The sequence below is a fragment of the Macaca fascicularis genome, chromosome 13, assembly GCF_037993035.2.
Source record: "Macaca fascicularis isolate 582-1 chromosome 13, T2T-MFA8v1.1".
In the NCBI taxonomy this organism is placed as follows: domain Eukaryota; kingdom Metazoa; phylum Chordata; class Mammalia; order Primates; family Cercopithecidae; genus Macaca; species Macaca fascicularis.
Window position 1 is genome coordinate 1,092,579 of NC_088387.1, and position 18,554 is coordinate 1,111,132.

The window sequence follows — 18,554 nt, forward strand, 5'->3', positions numbered from 1 at the left end:
ATACACACGCATACGCCACAAAGATACTCCTGGGCTTGGGAAAAGACAACCTGTCTGGTCCCCTTGTTTATCACATCAAAGGAGGGAGAAAGCAAGAGATGGCAAGGGACAATCAAGCCTCAATGATTATATTTATAGACCAGCTAAGGGTTTGCAGCCTCCTCTCCGTCTTCTGGCTCTAGGACACGGCTGTGTTGTGGGGCTGAGAAGTCTCGGCACAGGCTCCTTCTCACAGTTCTAGCTACAAATGAACTGCCGGATAAACTGTTCTAGTCTTTGCTGATTCTCCCGGCTGGCAAAAGTAGGGGACAGGTGGAGCCTGGGGCCTGCAGGGCTCGGCATCTGCTGTAGAACCTGGGCCATGGAAGATGGGCCATGAGTACCCTCAACACAGAGACTGTGTCCACCGGGCCCAGGGGCCAAGTCTGTCCCCCAGAAACCTGCCGTGAGACCTCAGTGTTTTGTGCAAAAGCTGCCTCAAAGCAGCCCTAATACCCCACCTAGAAGGATGAGCCAGTGATTTGGGAGACCAAGAGGCAGGAGACCATTCCATCTTCTCCAACCCATCACCACGTATGTTGCTGGAAGACACCAAGTAAATCCCAGGGTCTTAATGAGACACCATCACGCCAGCCCTGTGGGGTGATGGGGACGTAGCTGGGTGTCCCTGAGCCACTCTATCGGGGTGGGAACGGGGACAGAAGATGGTGACAGTGGCTCCTCTCACCCCTAGGTCTCTGAAGGTCCAGATAGCACTGATGGCGAGCTTTGGGTCCGCACACTCTGGAGAGGAGAGAGAGGTGAAGGCTCTAGGTAGGGAGGACAGGGAGCCACTGGGCACAGCGTTCTCTCCTCTTGGGTAAAGCAGCAGCCCAGGGAGGGCTAGAGCTCAGACTGGACAGAAGACCCTCTGAACTCTGCAGCCGCCTTCCTAGAGTTGGGTTCACTGTCCGGCAGGGGGCAGCAACCACCAGCAAACACCCCTGCCTCCAGGAGCCTGGGCTGACTGGCTGGGACTCACCAAAGATCCCTTCTTCCTGGGCGGTGGCCTGGAGGAACTGGAACAGCTGCTCTGTGTAGCCCGACTCTGCGGAAAAGAGAAGACCTAGACCTGGTGCCCTACACAGACAGCCTGCCTTGAGGACTGCAAGGGAACAAGGGCCTCACCAGTATCGGGCAGCTGGCCCTGGTGGAGGAAGGCGGCAGCCTGTGCAAAGGCCTTGAGCAGTGGGCTGAGCAGGCGGCAGAGGAAGAGAAAGAAGTCTGGGCAGTGTGACTGCTGGCTGAGCTGGGGGGGACAGGCTGGGGTGAGCGCAGCTCCCCACCACCTCCCTACCACCTCCCTCCAGGGGCAGCTTCTTGAAACACACCCTGAAGTACCGGTCCTCAGCCTCTTCAAAGTCATCACTGTCACTATCAGTAAAGTCCCCACTTGGTTTCCACAGCAGCTTCCTGCTCAGTCGCTGTCGCCCTGTGTCACAGGCTGACCGGGAGCCTGGGGTCTAGGGGCCATGGAGCCATAGTTCTCTGACAGGCTGGCCAGGGATCAACCGTATACCCCCAGACCAGGTACATGCAGGTGAATCCAGTAAAAGCAGACCTAGAGACCCAAGAGGTTGCTCTGCAGAAGCTTTTTAACTTGATGTGCTCCCATTAATCCAATTTTGCTTTGGCTGCCTCTGTTTGTAGGGTATTGCTAAATAAACTTTTGAGCAAGGTGTAGTGGCTCATGCCTGTAATCCCAGTACTTTGTGACACTTAAGGGGGTGGATTGCTTGAGGCCAGGAGTTCAAGACCAGTCTGACCAACATGGTTTAACCTTGGCTCTACTAAAAATACAAACGTTACTGGGGCATGGTGGCACACACCTGTTATACCAGCTACTTGGGAGGCTGAGATGCAAGAAAGGCTTGAACCCAGGAGGTGGAAGTTGCAGTGGGCAGACAATACTTCACTGCACTACAGCCTGGGTGATAGAGCAAGACTCTGTCCGAAAGAAAGAAGGAAGGCAGGAAGGCAGGAAAGCATTTTTGCCCAGACTAATGTCCTGGAGATTTTCCCCAATGATTTATTGTGGTAATTTCATAGTTCAATATTTTAAGTCTTTAAACACTTTTGATTTGATTTTACATATGACAAGATACAGAAGTCTAGGATTTAGTTTCATTCTTCTTCATATGGAAATCTAGTTTTCTCAGCACCATATACTGAAGAGACTGTCTTTTCCCCAGTGTGTGTTCTTGGTATCTTTGTGAAAATGAGTTCAGTGTAGGTGTGTGGATTTGTTTCTAGGTTCTCTATTCTGTTCCATTGGTCTATGTGTCTGTCATTATGCCAGTACCATGCTGCTTTAGTTATTATAGCTCTGTAGTATAATTTGAAGTCAAGTAATGTGATTCCTCCAGTTTTGTTCTTTTGGCTTAGGATAGCTTTATCTATACTGGGTCGTTTAGGGTTCCATATACATTTTAGGATTTTTTTTTTCTATTTATGTGAAGAATGTCATTGGTATTTTGATGAGGATTGCATTGAATCTGTAGTCTGCTTTGAGTATTATGGACATTTTAACAATATTGATTCTTCTGATCCATGATCCTGGAATTTCATTCCATTATTGGATGTCCTCTTCAATTTCTTTCATCAGTGTTTCATAGTTTTCGTTATTGAGATCTTTCACTTCTTTGGCTAATTCCTAGGTGTTTGATCTTATTTGTGGCTATTGTAAATGGGATTACTCTTTTAATTTCTTTTTCAAATTGTTCACTGTTGGCATCTAGAAATGCTACTGATTTTTCTATGTTGATTTTGTATCCTGCAACTTTACTGAATTTGTTTATCAGTTCTAATGTCTTTTTGTGTGGAATCTTTAGGGTTTTTTCAAATACAAGATCACATCATCTGCAGACAAGGATAATTTGACTTCTTCTTTTCCAGTTTGCATGCCCTTTATTTCTTTCTCTTGTCTGATTACTCTAGCTAGGACTTCCAGTCCTATGTTGAATCAACAGTGGTGAAAGTAGGCATCTGTGTTGTGTTCCAGATCTTAGAGGGAAGGCTTTCAGTTTTTCCCCATTCAGTATGATACTAGCTGAATGGTATCGTGTTTTAATTTCAAGTTCCACTTGTTCATCGTAGGTATCTAGGAACGTGATTGGCTTTTGTACATTAACCTTGTATCCTGCAACCTTGGTATAATTACTTATTAATTTTCTAATTTTAAATTTTCTTTTTTTCTTCCTTTTTTTTTTTTTTTTTTTTTTTTTTGAGACAGAGCCTCACTCTGTAACCTAGGCCAGAGTGAAGTGGTGTGATCTAGGCTCACTGCAAACTCCACCTCCCAGGCTCATGCGATTCTTCCACCTCAGCCTCCCAAGTAGCTGGGATTACAGGCATGCACCACCATGCCTGGCTAATTTTTGTATTTTTGGTAGAGACAGGGTTTTGTCATGTTGCCCAGGCTGGTCTCCGAACTCCTTGGCTCAAGTGATCCACCCACCTTGGCCTCCCAAAGTGCTAGGATTACAGGTGTGAACCACTACGCCCAGCCTATAATTTTTTTGTTTATTCTTTTCAGATTTTCTATATAGACAAACATGTCATCTGCAAACAGAGAGTATATTTTTTCCTCCTTTCCAATCTGTATACCTTTTGTTTCCCTTTCTTGTGTTATCACATTAGCTAAGACTCCGGCACAGTGTTGAATAAGAGTGGTGAGAAGAGACATCCTTGCTTTGTTCCTGATCTTAGCAGGAAAGCTGTTTCTCACTGTTAAGTACAATGTTAGCTGTAGGATTTTTGCAGATATTCTTTATCAAGTCAAGGAAGTTCCCCTCTAGTACTAGTTTACTGAGATTTTTTTTTTATCATGGGTGTTGTATTTTGTCAAAAGTGATTTCTGCATCTATTAATATAATCATGTGATTTTTCTTCTTTAGCCTGTTGGTGTGATAATTTGTATATCTAAATAAGTTTGAATATTAAACCAGCTTTGCATACCTAGGATAAATCCCTCTTGGTCTTGGTGTATAATTCTTTGTTTACGTTGTTAGATCGTACTTGCTAGTATTTTGTTGAGGAATTTTGCATCTATGTTCATGAGAGATATTGGTCCCATAGTTTTCTTTTCTTATAATGGCTTTGTGTGATTTTGGTACTAGGGTAATACTGTCGTCTTAGGATGAGTTAGGAAGTATTCTCTCTGCTATTTTCTGGACGAGACTATAGAATAGTGACATAATTTCTTCCTTGAATGTTTGGTAGAATTCGCCAGTGAATGTATCTGGGCCTGGTGCTTTCTGTTTTGAAAGGTTATTAGTTATTGATTTGGTTTCTTTAACACAGATAGACCTGTTCAGATTGTCTGTTTTTTTTCTTGAGACAGGCTCTCATTCTGTTGCCCAAGCTGGAGTGCAGTGGTGCAATCACTCCTCACTGCAGCCTTGACATCCTATGCTCAAGCAATCCTCCCACCTCCAGCTCCCAAGTAGCTGAGACAACAGGCACGCACCACCATACCCATCACATTTTTTATTTTGTAGAGACAGGGTCTCACTATGTTGCCCAGGCTGGTCTCAAACTCCTGGCTTCAAGAGATCCTCCCACCTCAGCCTCCCAAAGTGCTGGGATTACATGCATGAGCCACCATCTCCCAGCACAGATTTTGTATTTCTTCTTGAATGAGTTTTGACAGAATGTGTATTTCAAGGAATTGTTTCATTTCACCTAGGTTATCAGATTTGTGGGCATCAAGTTTTTCATAATATTCCTTTATGATCCTTTCATTATCCATAAAAGGACATTAGTGATGTCACCCCTTTCATTTTTCATATTAGTAATTTGTGTCTCCTTTTTTTCTTAGCCTGGCTGGAGGCTTATGAGTTTCACCTACCTTCAAATAAACAGGTTTTGATTTTGCTGATTTTCTCTACTGATTTCCTGTTTTCAATTTCATTGAGATGTTTTAGTTTTTATTGTTTACTTTCCTCTGTTTACTTTGTATTTAACTTGCTCTTTTTTCTATTTTCCTAAGGTGGAAGCCTAGATTACTGATCTTTGACATTTCTTCTTTTCTAATATAGAATCTAGTAATCACTTTAATTCATTCAATGTTATAAATTTCTCTCTAATCACTGCTTTTACATCCCAGACATTTTTGATTAGTTGTCTTTTCACTTTCGTTAGTTCAAAATCTTGTTTAATTTCCCTAGATTTCCTCTTTGGCCCAGATATTACTTAAAAGAGTATTGTTCAATCACCAGGTAATTTGATGGTTTCCAGCTGTCTTTATTTTATTGGTTTGTAGTTTAATTCTGCTGTGGTCTGAGAGCACACAGTATATGACATATATTCTTTAAATTTGTTAAGGTGTGTTTCATGGCCCAAAATGTGGTATCTTGGTGAATGTTCCATGCCAGCTTGAGAAGAATGTGTAATTTTCTGTTATTGGATGAAGTAGTCTGTAGATGTTCATTATATCCAGTTGATTGATGATGTTGTTGAGTTTGACTATGTTCTTACTGATTTTCTGCCTGCTTGGTCTGCTGATTTCTGATCAATGAGTGTTGAAGTCTTCAGCTTTAGTAGTGGATTCATCTGTTTCTCTCTGCAGTTCTGTCAGTTCTTCCCTCACATATTTCTATGCTCTGTTGCTAGGTGCATACACACATTCAGGATTGTTATGTCTTCTTGGAGAATTGACTCCTTTTTCTTATGTAATATCCCTCTTTATCTGTGGTAACTTTTATTGCTCTTCAAGTCTGCTCTGCCTGAAATTAATGGAGATATTCTGGGGGTGTTTTTGATAAGTATTAGTATGGTATATCTTTCACCATCCATTTAATTTTAATCTAGGTGCATCTTTATATTTAGAATGGGTTTCTTGTAGACTACGTATAGTTGTGTCAGATTTTTTAATCTACTCTGACAATCTCTTTTATTTTATTTCTTTCTTCCTACGTTTCATTTTATGTTCAAGGGGTACATGTGAAGGTTTACTACTACTTGGGTGAACTGCATGTCACGGGAGTTTGGTGTACTGGCCATTTTGTTACACAAGTAACAAGCAGAGTACTCAATAGGTAGTTTTTCAATCCTCACCCTCCTCCCATCCTCCACCCTTAAGTAGGCCCCGGATGTCTGTTGTTCCCTTCTATGTGTCCATGTATACTCAGTGTTTAGCTCCCACTTATAAGTGAGAACATTCATTATTTGGTTTTCTGTTCCTGTGTTAATTCACTTAGGATGATGACCTCCAGCTCTATCCATGTTGCTGCAAAGGACATTGATTGCATTCTTTTTTATGGCTCTGTGGTGTTCCATAGTGTATATATAGTCTATCATTGATGGGCATCTAGGTTGAATCCATGTCTTTGCTATTGTGAATAGTGCTGCGATGAACATATGCCTGCATGCGTCTTTAAGGTAGAATGGTTTATATCCCTTCGGGTATACACGCAGGAATGGAATTGCTGGGTTGAACAGTAGTTCTGTTTTAAGTTCTTTGATAAATCTCCAGACTACTTTTTACAGTGGCTGAACTAATTTATGTTCTGACCAGCAGGATATAAGCATTCTCTTTTCTTCACAACCTCTACACCATCTGTTATTTTTTGACCTTTTTGAGATGATATCTCATTGTGGTTTTGATATTGAGTATTTTTTCATATACTTTTTGGCTGTGCAGATATCTTTTGAGAAGTGTCTGTTCATGTCCTTTGCCCATTTTTAGTGTGGTTGTTTGCTTTTTCCTTGTTGATTTAGGTTCCTTATAGATTCTAGATATTAGACTTTCATTAGATGCATAGGTTGTAAACATTTTCTTTCATTCTATAGGTTGTGTATTTACCCTGTTGATAGTTTTTTTGCTTTGCAGAATCTCTGTCTTAGTTGGTGTATTTAGACCACTGGCATTCAAAATGATTATTGACATTGCTAGAGTAATATCTACTATATCTGTTACTGTTTTTTCTATTTGTTGCCTTGTTATTTGTTCCTATATTTTTGTCTTCCACTCTTTTTTTGCCTTTTGTGATTTTAATTCAGCATTTTATATGACCAAAAAAAAAATAAATTGTCTGCATATTTCTGCTATGGTCTGAATATGTTCCCCCAAAATTCATATGTTGAAATTTAATCACGAATATAAGAAGTAAGGCCCTTAGGAGGTGATTAAGTCATAAGGGTGGAGCCTTCATTAATGGATTAATGCTTTAATGAAATAGGTGACAGGGGGCTATTCATCTTTTCCACCACGCAAGGACACAGCAAGAAGGTGCCATCTTGGAAACAGGGAGTGAGCCCTTATCAGACACCAAACCTGCTATTGCCTTGATCTTGGCCTTCCCAGCCTCTAGAACTATGAAAAATAAATTTCTCTTATTTATAAATTATGCAGTCTAAAGTATTTTGTTATAGCAGCCCAAGTGGATGAAAACAATTTCTTTAAAACAAATACCTTTCTTCTTATGTTTTTCACTTCTTTTAGTGTTTTCCTTAGATTTGTAATATACATCTACAACTAATGCAAGTCCACTTTCAAATACCATATACTACTTCATGTCTTGTACCAAGCACCTTATAATAACAAAATAATCCCAATTCCTGCCTCCTCTCTCTTATATCACTACTGTCATTCATTTCACTTATACATAAGCATACTTAAGTATATATGTTTCTGTGGATATATACACACATATATGAATACATGATTGAATACGTTGTTGCTATTATTATTTTGAACACGGTTATCTGTTAGATCAATTCAGAATTTTAAAAAATAACAGTTTCTATTTTATCTTCACTCATTCCTTCTTCAGTGCTCTTTCTTTATATAGATCCAAGTTTCTGACTTGTATGTTTTTCTTTGAAGAACTTTCAATATTTCTTACAAGGCATGTGTACTGACAATAGATTTCCTCAATTTTTGTTTGTCTGAGAAAGTCTGTATTTCTTCAGTTTTGAGGAATAATTTTGCAGGGTACAGAATTCCAGGTTGTTTATTTCTTCTCTCTCAGTGAATATTTCACTTCATACTCTTCTTATTTGCATGGTTTCTGAGAAGGCAGATGTTATCCTTCTCTTTGCTCCCTGTAGGTAAGGTGGATTTTTCTTCTGGCTTTTTTTCAGTTGTTTTGTTTTGTTTTTATTTGTTTGTTTGGAACAGAGTCTCGCTCTGTCACCAGGCTGCAGTGCAGAGGTACAATCTCAGTTCACTGCCACCTTCACCTCCTGGGTTCAAGCGATTCTCCTGTCTCTGCCTCCCAAGTAGCTGGGATTACAGGTGCCCACCACTATGTCCAGCTAATTTTTGTGTTTTTAGTAGGGATGAGGTTTTGCCATGTTGGCCAGGCTGGTCTCGAACTCCTGACCTCAAGTGATATATCCATCTTGGCATCTGATCAAACTGCCTTGGCCTCCAGTAGTGTTGTATTTATCTTTGATTTTTCTAGTTGGAATATGCTATGCCTGGGTGGGGTTCTTTTAGCATTTATTCCGCTTGGTGTTCACAGAGCTTCCTGGATCTATGGTTTGGTGCCTGATATTAATTTGGTGAAAATCTCTGTCATTTGTTGTTGTGGTTGATTTATTTAAAAGGTGATGTCTGGCTACGTTGCTCAGGCTGGAACCTTCCACAGATGTGATCGGCAAGGGAATTTTGACCTGCTCCATTTCTGACCTGGGCCAATTCACCCCTCTGTTAGGCAACCTGGTGGTCCCCCGTTCCCCAGAAGTCACCATGCTAATGCCAAACTTAGTGCAGACACCCAGGCGGCATAGTGCGCTGCAGCCTGGAACTCCTGTACTGACTCAAGCTATCATCCTGCCTCAGCCTCCCGAGTAGCTGGGACTACAGGTGTGTGCCACCACATTGATTTATTTTTTGAGACACGGTCTCACTCTGTCACCCAGGCTGGAGTGCAGTGGTGCAATCATGGCTCACTGCAGACTTGACCTCCCAGGCTTATATGATCCTTTCACCTCACCCCACTGAATAGATGGGACCAGAGGTGTGCACCATGCCCAGCTAATTTTTTAATTTTTTTGTAGAGATGAGGTCTCCCTATGTTACTCAGGCTATTATTGTTTTAAATACTATTGCTGTTTCTTTCTCTTCTCTTTGTTTCTCTTCTCTTTCTTGCATCCTCATTATGTGTATGTTTTTTATTTATTTTTTTTTTCTGTAGTTGTTGCACAGTCCTTGAATAGTCCATTTCACTTTTTCAGTCTCTTTGTTCTTTGCTTTTCTGTCCTGGAAGTTTCTATTGATATATCCTCAAGGTTAGAGATTCTTTCTTCAACCATGTCTGGTATACTCATGGGCCTATCAAAGGCATTTTTCATCACTATAACAGTGTTTCTGATCTCTAGTCTTTTTATTCTTTCTTTGGATTTCCATCTCTCTGCTTAACAGGTTCTTGCATGCTGTCTGCTTTATTCATTAGAGCCCTTAGCATATTAGTTGTAGTTGTTTTAAATTCCCAGTCTGATAAGTGTAACATTCCTGCCATATCTGAGTCTGGGTCTGACGCTTTCTCTTTTTCTTCAAACTTTGTGTTTTGTCTTTTAGTATGACTTGTAATTTTTTCTTGATATCAGACATGATGTACTGGGTAAGAGGAACTGCAGTTAGTAGGCCCTTTAATAATGTCATAGTAAGGTGGCAAAGGGCAGAAGAGTGATCACAGTCCTATGATTAGGGCTCAGCCTTTTAGTGATCCTCTGTCTCTGAAATGTTAACTTCACAAGTGCTTCTTGGATTTCCCCTTTTGGATGGAACAGGACAGCTAGACCTCTGTATACACCTAAAAAACAAACAAATATTGAACTTTAGCCAATGTATGCATGTTGAAATGTTTGAGGGGGGGCAGGAAAAATGTACTGATATCTATAACTCACTTTGAAAGTCATCAAAAGACAAGATGGATTGATAGACAGGTGGAAGGATAGATAGACATGTGATAAAGCAACTACAGTAAAATGTAAATTGTAAGGTCTAGGTGGTGAGTATACAGGTTTTCATTGTACTTTTTTTTTTTCAACTTTTTTGTATGTTTGAAAATTTCATAATACAATGTTCAAAAAGTTAGCCCTACAGCCTAGGGAAATAGGTCAGAGTCAGTAGGATGAAATTTAATGCCAGTGAAGGGCAAGTGGTCTCTTCAGGTGCAGATGCTGTTTTGCTTACGTGAAGAATGAGAAAGTCATTTTCTGCCAGCTGTTCATGTACGTAGGGAATGGGCTGCACTCAAATGATGTGCTTCTGTAGAAGATGCTGAATTCATAGATGTTTCCATCATCTCTGGACAAGGAATTGGGTATACTATCCTACTCCAGACCATTCGCATCTTCTTAAGGTGAGATATCCCAGTTTCTAAGAGACTTTGGCAAATGAGTTGTATCAGTCAGGATGGGCTGAGTTTTGCTGCAATAACAAAAGACTCCCAACTCTCATTGCCATCTCCCTCACATTCCACATCCAATGTGAGTTGGCTGTGGCTCGATCCATGTCGTTTTAACTCTGGGACACAAGCTGACAGAGTCTGGTTTTTATTTAGAGCATTCCATCTAGTAGCAGAGGGAAAAGAGACATGACAAACACAGGCTGGCTTTTACAGAAGCCTTGTAAGGGGCTTATGATGCTCCTACACACATAGCATCGGCCAAAACAATTCTCATGGCAAGGCCATAGTTCAGCTAGATGCAAACACCCCATCCTCCAGCAGGAAGAGGCACAGCTGATGATGACCAACAGTCATTGAATCTACCCCAAGGAGATTATCAGAACAATCTGAGGTCTAAGAAAGGCAAGGGAACTAGGGGAAAGGCGGCAGAGGAATGACACGCTGGTTTTATTCAAACATTTTAGAAAATGCAGGACAAGATGTGCTCTGCACAGCTCCAGGGGCAAGCGGAGGACATTTCTACCAGCTAGGAGTCATAGGCTTCTGGTTGTCACGGGAAGCACATTCTGACAGGAAGGACTACCCAGCCATAGGGAACACCAAGGGCACATTGTTATCTGGGCTGCTCAGTGTGCCCAGGACAGTGATGACACTTAAAGACAGTGTTGCCCTCCATTCGCCCCCTCCCCATAAAGTACTGGGCCCAGCCGCCCACACAGCAGTGAGCTCCCTGTCCCTGAAAAAATGTAAGCAGACCCTGGGTGCTCCTGGACAGAGGGCTGTGGATGGAGCCCCTGCATGGCAGGGTGAAGCAAGACCACAGCAAGCCAGAGGAGGGTGTGTCTAGCCCAGGGTACACGCAGGACAGAGCACCTGGCAGGGAGGCTGTGCTCCTTCTTGCTAACATGTGCCCCCCTCAAGCTGCCAGGAAAACAAAATCACATAATGAAGTTGCTAAGATCTACAGAAAGAATCTTCTATCCATGAAATTGTGAAAAAGGAAAAAGAAATTTGTGCCAGTTTTGCTGTTGCACCTCAAAATGGAAAAGTTAAGGCTACAGTGTGTGAGAAGTGCTTGGGTAGGGTAGAAAAAGCATGAGATTTGTGAGTGGAAGATGTCAACAGAAACGTATTCTGATTGACAGCAACCGTGTAGCACCAGATTAACTTCACCTAGATTAAATTTGATCACTGGCAGGTATGTGTAGGAAAAGACATGGCTTATGTAGTGTTTGGCACTATGGCAGTTTCACGCATCCGCTAGGGGTCTTTGAATATATCCCCCAAGGATACTATATCCAAAGGAAATAATTCCATATGTACTCATTTTTAATCTACCCTTTCTCACTCTGAATAATTATCTTGACATAGATTCATGCTGCATCAACAATTTGTCCCTTTTTATTGCTGAGTATTCCCTAGTGTGGCCACACAGTGTTTACACATTCACCTGTTAATGGAAAACCAGGTGGTTTCCAGTTTGGAGACTTGACAAAAGGCCTGCTGTGAACATTTCTGTATACATCTTTGCATGAGCATATTTTTTTATTTCTCATGTAATTACTATCAAACAAAAATATAAATCTGGATTCTGTAAAAAGAGAATTTATTAAAAAGGATTGTTGTGGGGTGTGGGGGGGGACTATTACAATAGGGAAACAGTCTGACGATATGATCCTCAAGTGTCTCAGAGGTTAGGCAAAGGGCTGATCTTGTATAGGGAAGCGTAAACGTGGCTACAAAGAACTGTTATGGGAAAGTGGGCTGAGCAAGAGGGTCACCATCGAGCAGGTCTTACCCTGCAGACAGCCTGTTCTCAGGAGGGACCCTCAGCAGGGCTGTGGGTTGGCACAAGCTGCGGTTGGGCCAAAGCTCAGGGGCTTGGAGGAGAGAATCTGAACCAAAGTTTGGTTACAGGTATTTTGTTCTTATTGATCTGTGGGGACAAGCAGTCCAGTTAATCATTTATAATGCCAAGACTGGGAATTTAGAGGGTCTGTGTCTGGCCTGGTCAGAGATAAACAAGGGAGCATCTGGGAGTCTTATCCAAGTTATATGGGAAGTCACTGGCTCTTTCCAGTAGGGTGTTTTCTGGAACAAAAGAGTGGAGGGATTCCTTAACCTTCACTATGTCTAGGAGCAAAGGGCTAAGATAAAATTCAGTACTGTGAAGAGTCAGGATTGAAATGGCTAGATCATACGGTAGGCGTATGTTTAACTCTCTTCATACATGCCCAATGGTTTTCGATCCTGGTGGTACTATTTTATAATCCCATCAGCAGTGTACAGGAATCCCAGGTCCTCCACATTCTTGCCAATACTTTTTATAATCAGTCTTCTTTGTCCATTCTCGTAGGTATAGGTGTGAGAAGGTGTCACATTGTGCTTGTATCTGCATATCCTTAATGATTAATGATGTTGAGCATCTTTCCATGTCCTAATTTTCTATCTGTATCTTCTTTGGTGAACTGTCTGTTCAAATATTTTGTCCATTTAAAAAACTGAATTGTTTGATTTTATCTATTGATTTTTAAGTTTTCTTTCTATATTCTGGATACAAGTCTTTTATCAAATACAGCCTTTGCACATATTTTCTTCCAGGCTGCACCTTAGCTTTTCAGAAACCCTTTGGGAGCTATGGCTTAGTGAAACAGTTGTGGCTGCACCTTAGCTTTTCAGAAACCCTTTGGGAGCTATGGCTTAGTGAAACAGTTGTGCCAGGTTCTCCTCAGTGCAGTGCATCCCCCTGATCACAGCCACCCCCATAGGTTCCATTTCTTTTCTTTTTTTTTTTTGAGAAGGAGTCTCCCTCTGTCGCCCAGGCTGGAGTGCAGTGGCGCTATCAGCTCCGCCTCTCAGGTTCACACCATTCTCCTCCTGCCTCAGCCTCCCGACAGGTGTCCACCAACATGCCCGGCTACTTTATTTTTATTTTTAGTAGAGACGGGGTCTCACTGTGTTAGCCAGGATGGTCTCTATCTGCTGACCTCGTCATCTGCCCGCCTCGGCCTCCCAAAGAGCTGGGATTACAGGCGTGAGCCACCGCGCCCAGACACAGGTTCCATTTCTATATCTGTGGTTACCTTCTGCAAGGTAGGCTGAAGTCCCAAGCTCCAGACCCATGTCTCCGACTGCCCACCGTTCAATGCCCTATCGATGTCCCATGCAAATCGGAGCTCACTATCCTCTCCCCAGACCCGCTGCTCCTCCAGAAGCCCCGTCTCCATGAACGGCCCTGCGCCTACCGGGCTAGAAACCCAGGAGTCGGCTTTGTACCTCCTTCCTTCTCACTTCCACCTCCTGTCATCCAGAGCTGTCAGTTCTTCCTCCTGAACATCTCTGAACACTCACCTTCTCCGTCACCCACCACAGCACCATTGTTCTCACCTGCACCACCCACCCAGACACCTTTCCTTAGACGGGTGGCCAGAGAAAAACTTCTCAAATAGAAGTCGGGCCATGGCACGCCAGTGAGGACCTTCCAGCGGTCTCCTGTGCACTTACACAAGGTCCAGACTCCTTCGTGGGACAAGTCAAGCTCTTGACGATCTGGTCCTTGAGTAATGGGAGGGCCTCTTGCCCACAGCCCCTCACACTCTTCAAAGCCGGCAGCTGAAGAGCCGAGCTATGGCTGTCTGTGGAGTTCGTCCGCCGCTCCCTGCACGCCCGCCCTCTGCAGGGGACGGAGCCCCGTTTCCCCGCTTCCCCACCTGCGCCCAGCGGCGCTGCCGAGAGTGGCTGGGAAACGCCGGGCTTCGGCGTCAGGAGCGCCAGCTCCACTGCTCACCGCCTGTCACTCTGGGAAAACAGCTCTGGCGCCAGGCTCCCCGCAGGTAAAACGGGGGCAGTCATCCCTCCCCTCCTCAACCACACCCGTCAGAATCAGAAGCCACAAATCATTCTCCGCCACCCAGCACCTGCCTCGGTCTCCTCCACCACTTTCCCCACCGATGGGAAGACGCGAACGGCGCCAGGCCCAGAACAGGCCCAGACTGGATGAGGCCAGCGAAGCGCCCAGGGACAAACGTTCGGGCAGCGCCCACTCTCGGGCTCGGGCAAGTGCAGAGTCGCTCCGAGAACCACCGTCTCCAGAAGACGCGGCAGGCGCTGGGCTGTACCTGGAGCCCGAACACCCCCGGAGCCGCCAGCCCCGCGCTGGGCCCGCGCTTCAGGGATTGGCGCCCTGCCGGTGGCCATTGCCTGTGACGTCATCGGACGCGCCCGCTTCTCTCTGGAGCGCGCGCCGAGCGGCCCTGGGTTCGCCGCGGCTGTAGTTCCCCCGCTGGCTGCGGTCACTGGTGCCAGTGCTCAGGCGCCCGCCGCCCTTGACCTCCGGCCCCGCGAGCCCTAACTCAGCGCAGGAGGACCGGCTTCCGCCGCCAGGTAGACCTGTTAGGGGAAAATGGGCTGAGCAAGAGGGTCTGGGTTAGGTCGGAAGGGTGTCCCTGGCGCAGGCCTCCCGCGGAGGGCAGAGCTGGAACTAGGTCCCAGGCTGCTTCCGACCGTACGGACGGGGCGGACCCGTGTGAGGCCCCACTAACTGCTGGAGACGGAGCTGGGCATATGGGGAAACTGGAGGTTTCCAGGCGAGTGGACGGATGGGATCCGACGTGCACACCCACGTTTCAGGCTACTGTTTCCACCTCATGTCGCCGCCCCTTTGCTTACAGACTCTTGCAGAGTTGGACTGAGCTCGGGCCGTGTGACTTAGTGGTTGTTGCAGAAACCCCAGGGCCACTTTCTGACTGGTACCTTGGGCACCTGACGTCATCCCTTTAAGTCTCAGTGTCCCCTTCTGTAAAGGGAGGGCGCGCTCCCTGAGGGGACCGCTGTCAGGTTGGAATGAACTTGCATGTGTGTGTCACCTGGGAAGGGAACAGGCAGTGGGGCCTGGGGTTCTCTTGGAGCGCTGGTAACCAGCCTTGTCCCTGAGGCAACAGCCAGAGGGCGCCTGTACTTTCATCTTATGAAGTATAGCAGGGTAAAATACAAGCCTGGACCACTTCCCATGTGGTATGCAGGGAACTGTTGATGGGGAAAAGGGTCCTGGGCTATAGTCCTAGGAATTTCAGGGATCCTGATGATGGCTCTGGGATCCTCCGTCTCCTGGATCCTGCGTTTTTCTCTGCAGGCTCTGATGCTGGTGTCTGGTAGAAGAAGGCTGCTCACAGCTCTGCTGCAGGCTCAGAAGTGGCGCTTTCAGCCCTCCAGAGACATGAGACTAGTACAGTTCCAGGCACCCCACCTGGTGGGGCCTCACTTGGGCCTGGAGACAGGGAATGGTGGAGGGGTTATCAACCTCAATGCCTTTGACCCCACACTCCCGAAGACGATGACACAGTTCCTAGAGCAGGGAGAGGCCACCCTCTCAGTGGCAAGAAGGTAAGTAAGTGGGCAGCATCGCCCTGAAGCAGCTGCCCTGGTCCCCCCGCACCCTCCCACTGCATTCCTGTTCTGGGAAACAGCACCAGCAGGTAGCTCTTTGGCAAGGGAGCAGAGTAACCTCACCTTTTATTTCTCACCTGTTCTCTTAAAAGATCCTTAAAAATCTTATGTAATAACATCTTCAGTTTTCAGAGGAGAAAACTGAGGCCTAGGGGAGGGGATTAACAATTTCAAGGCCGTACATTTGGTGCTGGAACCAGGACTCTCTATTTCATCACACTGCCTCCTCTGGGAATGAAGTCCTGGACTGAGTGACGGGTCTGGGCCAGGGGGTCCTAAAAGGCATCTTATGCAGCTGGGGGAGTGATAGAGACTCCCAGCTCCTACAAGGAGATGACTGCAGGGAGGTTTTTTACAAGACAGTTCCTGGGTTTGGACTAGATTAGGGTGAGAGCGTCCCTGAAGCCTGGACCCCTACAGAATCTGGTCTAAGGAGCTGATGAACAATAAATTAAAAACACGTTAAGATGTCATTTTCATCTATTAAAATAGGAAAAAATACAAATGTTTCACGGCTCACAGTATTAACAGTATGTTCCCATATTGCCATATTCCGCAAAGATGAGAAACCTCCATGTCCCTCATTAGGGACTTGGGTATATCTCTATACAGCAGTAACATGCAGCCACAAGCAATAAAGAGGACGCCCTCTATGTATTGTTACATATTGTTAAGGAGAGATCTCCAAAACCAGTTGTTTTTGTCAAAAGTGTAAAGATTGGTGCTTTCATTTGCATACAAAAGGCTGGGAGAAGAATATCCATAGAGTAGCTGCGAAGAGCCAGGGGAACAGGGGAACCAGAAGAGGAACGGGAGGCCTTTCTGTGTATTCCAGTTTGTGTCTTTTACATGGACATGAGTTACCGAAGCGGGAGAGGAAATCAACACTGGAAAAATAAAAGCCCTGCTCTGGTATCAAAGGACGATAGCTCGGCTTGATTTTCATACTGACTCCGATGGTTGATAGAGCTAGGAAATATATTTCAAAAAGCAAAACCTGTAGCTGCTGCAGGATCTGCCCAACCTGCCGGGATTGCTGACCTGTTCCCAGCCAGACCCTCTCACCTGCTGTGGTCTCTACAGAGCCTTGGCTGCCCAGTTGCCAGTTCTCCCACGGTCAGAGGTAACCTTCCTGGCTCCAGTCACACGGCCAGATAAGGTGGTGTGTGTGGGCATGAATTATGCGGACCACTGCAAAGAACAGAACGTGCCCGTGCCCAAGGAGCCCATCATCTTCAGCAAGTTTGCCAGCTCCATCGTGGGGCCCTATGATGAGGTGGTCCTCCCACCAGAGAGCCAGGTCAGTGCCTCCCCACGCCCTCCCTCGTCCCTGGGCCATCGCAAGGGGGTTCTGAGCTCAGTGTTCAGCCTGCTGGAGCCAGCTCTTGCTCAGTAGTACATTCAGCAGAAACTCTAGGGGATTATACACTCAGTAATAACGGTGGCCTTGGGAAAAAAAGTTAATGTGCGTGTTTTCCTGATTACAAAAGCAATACACCTTCACTGTAGGTAAAATAGAGACAAACATTTAAAAATTACGTCACCGCAGTCCCACTGCCCAGGGCTTGCAATATTAATGTTTTTCTGTCTGTCTTCCCAGTGTTTCTCCACTCCTGCATATGTTTATACTGTACATACACTTATCTTTTACTTAAGACTCCATCAACAGCATTTTTTCATGCCATTAAATATTCTCCCTGACATATTTAGGTTACCACGGAGTTTTGTGTTGTACAGGGTAGTTTATATTCCTGAGTACCTTACTGCTGGATACTGTTTCCAGGTTTTGGCTTCTATAAATAAATGTCGCAATGAACATCCTTATGTAGAAAAGACTTTGCATGTTCATTAATACATTATTACTTCCTTTTTTGGGTTTTTTTTTTATTTTTGAGATGGAGTCTTGCTCTGTTGCCAGGCTGGAGTGCAGTGGTGCTATCTTGGTTCACTGCAACCTCCACCTCCTAGGTTCAAGTGATTCTCCTGCTTCAGCCTCCTGAGTAGCTGGGACTAAAGGCGCATGCCACCACGCCTAGCTAGTTTTTCTATTTTTAGTAGAGATGGAGTTTTACCATGTTGGCCAGGATGGTCTCAATCTCCTGGCCTTGTGATCTGCCCACCTCAGCCTCCCAAAGTGCTGGGATTACAGGTGTGAGCCACCACACCTTGCCTTAGTATTTCCTTTGAATAAACTCTTAGGATTTGAATATATCAAACTATAGGCCGTATTTCAAAACTTTTAAGAAAATCTCCCAACTGTCCTTTAAGCAAATTGTAAAAGCAACTTAGACTTCCATCAATAGCGTATATACCCTTACTAATACTAGTTACTTTTTCTCTCAAATTTTTATTTTAGAAATGTCTTGGAGGCCGGGCGCGGTGGCTCACGCCTGTAATCCCAGCACTTTGGGAGGCCAAGGCGGGCGGATCACAAGGTCAGGAGATCGAGACCATGGTGAAACCCCGTCTCTACTAAAAATACAAAAAATTAGCCGGGCGCGGTTGTGGGCGCCTGTAGTCCCAGCTACTCGGGAGGCTGAGGCAGGAGAATGGCGTGAACCCGGGAGGCGGAGCTTGCAGTGAGCCGAGATCGCGCCACTGCACTCCAGCCTGGGCGACAGAGCGAGACTCCGTCTCAAAAAAAAAAAAAAAAAAAAAAAAAGAAATGTCTTGGAAATTGTAGAAAAGCTGAAAACATAATACAGTGAA

General features: G+C 44.8%; 2 protein-coding genes and 1 long non-coding RNA gene across 6 annotated transcripts in view; 1 reads left to right on the top strand and 2 right to left on the bottom strand.

The window, feature by feature from the left end:
- LOC135964374 (oxaloacetate tautomerase FAHD2B, mitochondrial-like) overlaps positions 1-18,554 on the top strand; it is a 32,753-nt gene that overhangs the window by 9,020 nt on the left and 5,179 nt on the right. For 2 of the 4 annotated variants that reach the window (XR_012421857.1, XM_065526583.1), the window contains exons 1-3: positions 14,634-14,783; positions 15,532-15,782; positions 16,929-17,145. Coding sequence is in view for 3 of the 4 variants with exons in the window: in XM_065526583.1 (XP_065382655.1) it covers positions 15,538-15,782; positions 16,929-17,145 (462 nt within the window). In the remaining variant the exon portion in view is untranslated. Of the gene's footprint in view, positions 1-14,633; positions 14,784-15,531; positions 15,783-16,928; positions 17,146-18,554 lie in introns of those variants that run through there. The other 2 variants (XM_074010976.1, XM_065526584.1) reach the window with 1 other exon arrangement.
- Positions 238-7,063, bottom strand: LOC135966930 (glycerol-3-phosphate acyltransferase 2, mitochondrial-like). Its single transcript, XM_065527692.2, has 4 exons — positions 1,168-7,063; positions 1,022-1,087; positions 623-783; positions 238-354 (listed from the first exon to the last, which is right to left on the bottom strand). Exons 1-4 carry the CDS (start codon positions 1,403-1,405, stop codon positions 238-240), a joined length of 582 nt encoding a protein of 193 aa, XP_065383764.1. The 5' UTR covers positions 1,406-7,063.
- On the bottom strand, positions 8,127-14,607 carry LOC135966750 (uncharacterized). The gene is made up of 2 exons (XR_010580290.2): positions 14,322-14,607; positions 8,127-9,800 (listed from the first exon to the last, which is right to left on the bottom strand). It is a non-coding gene; the product is annotated as an uncharacterized lncRNA (long non-coding RNA).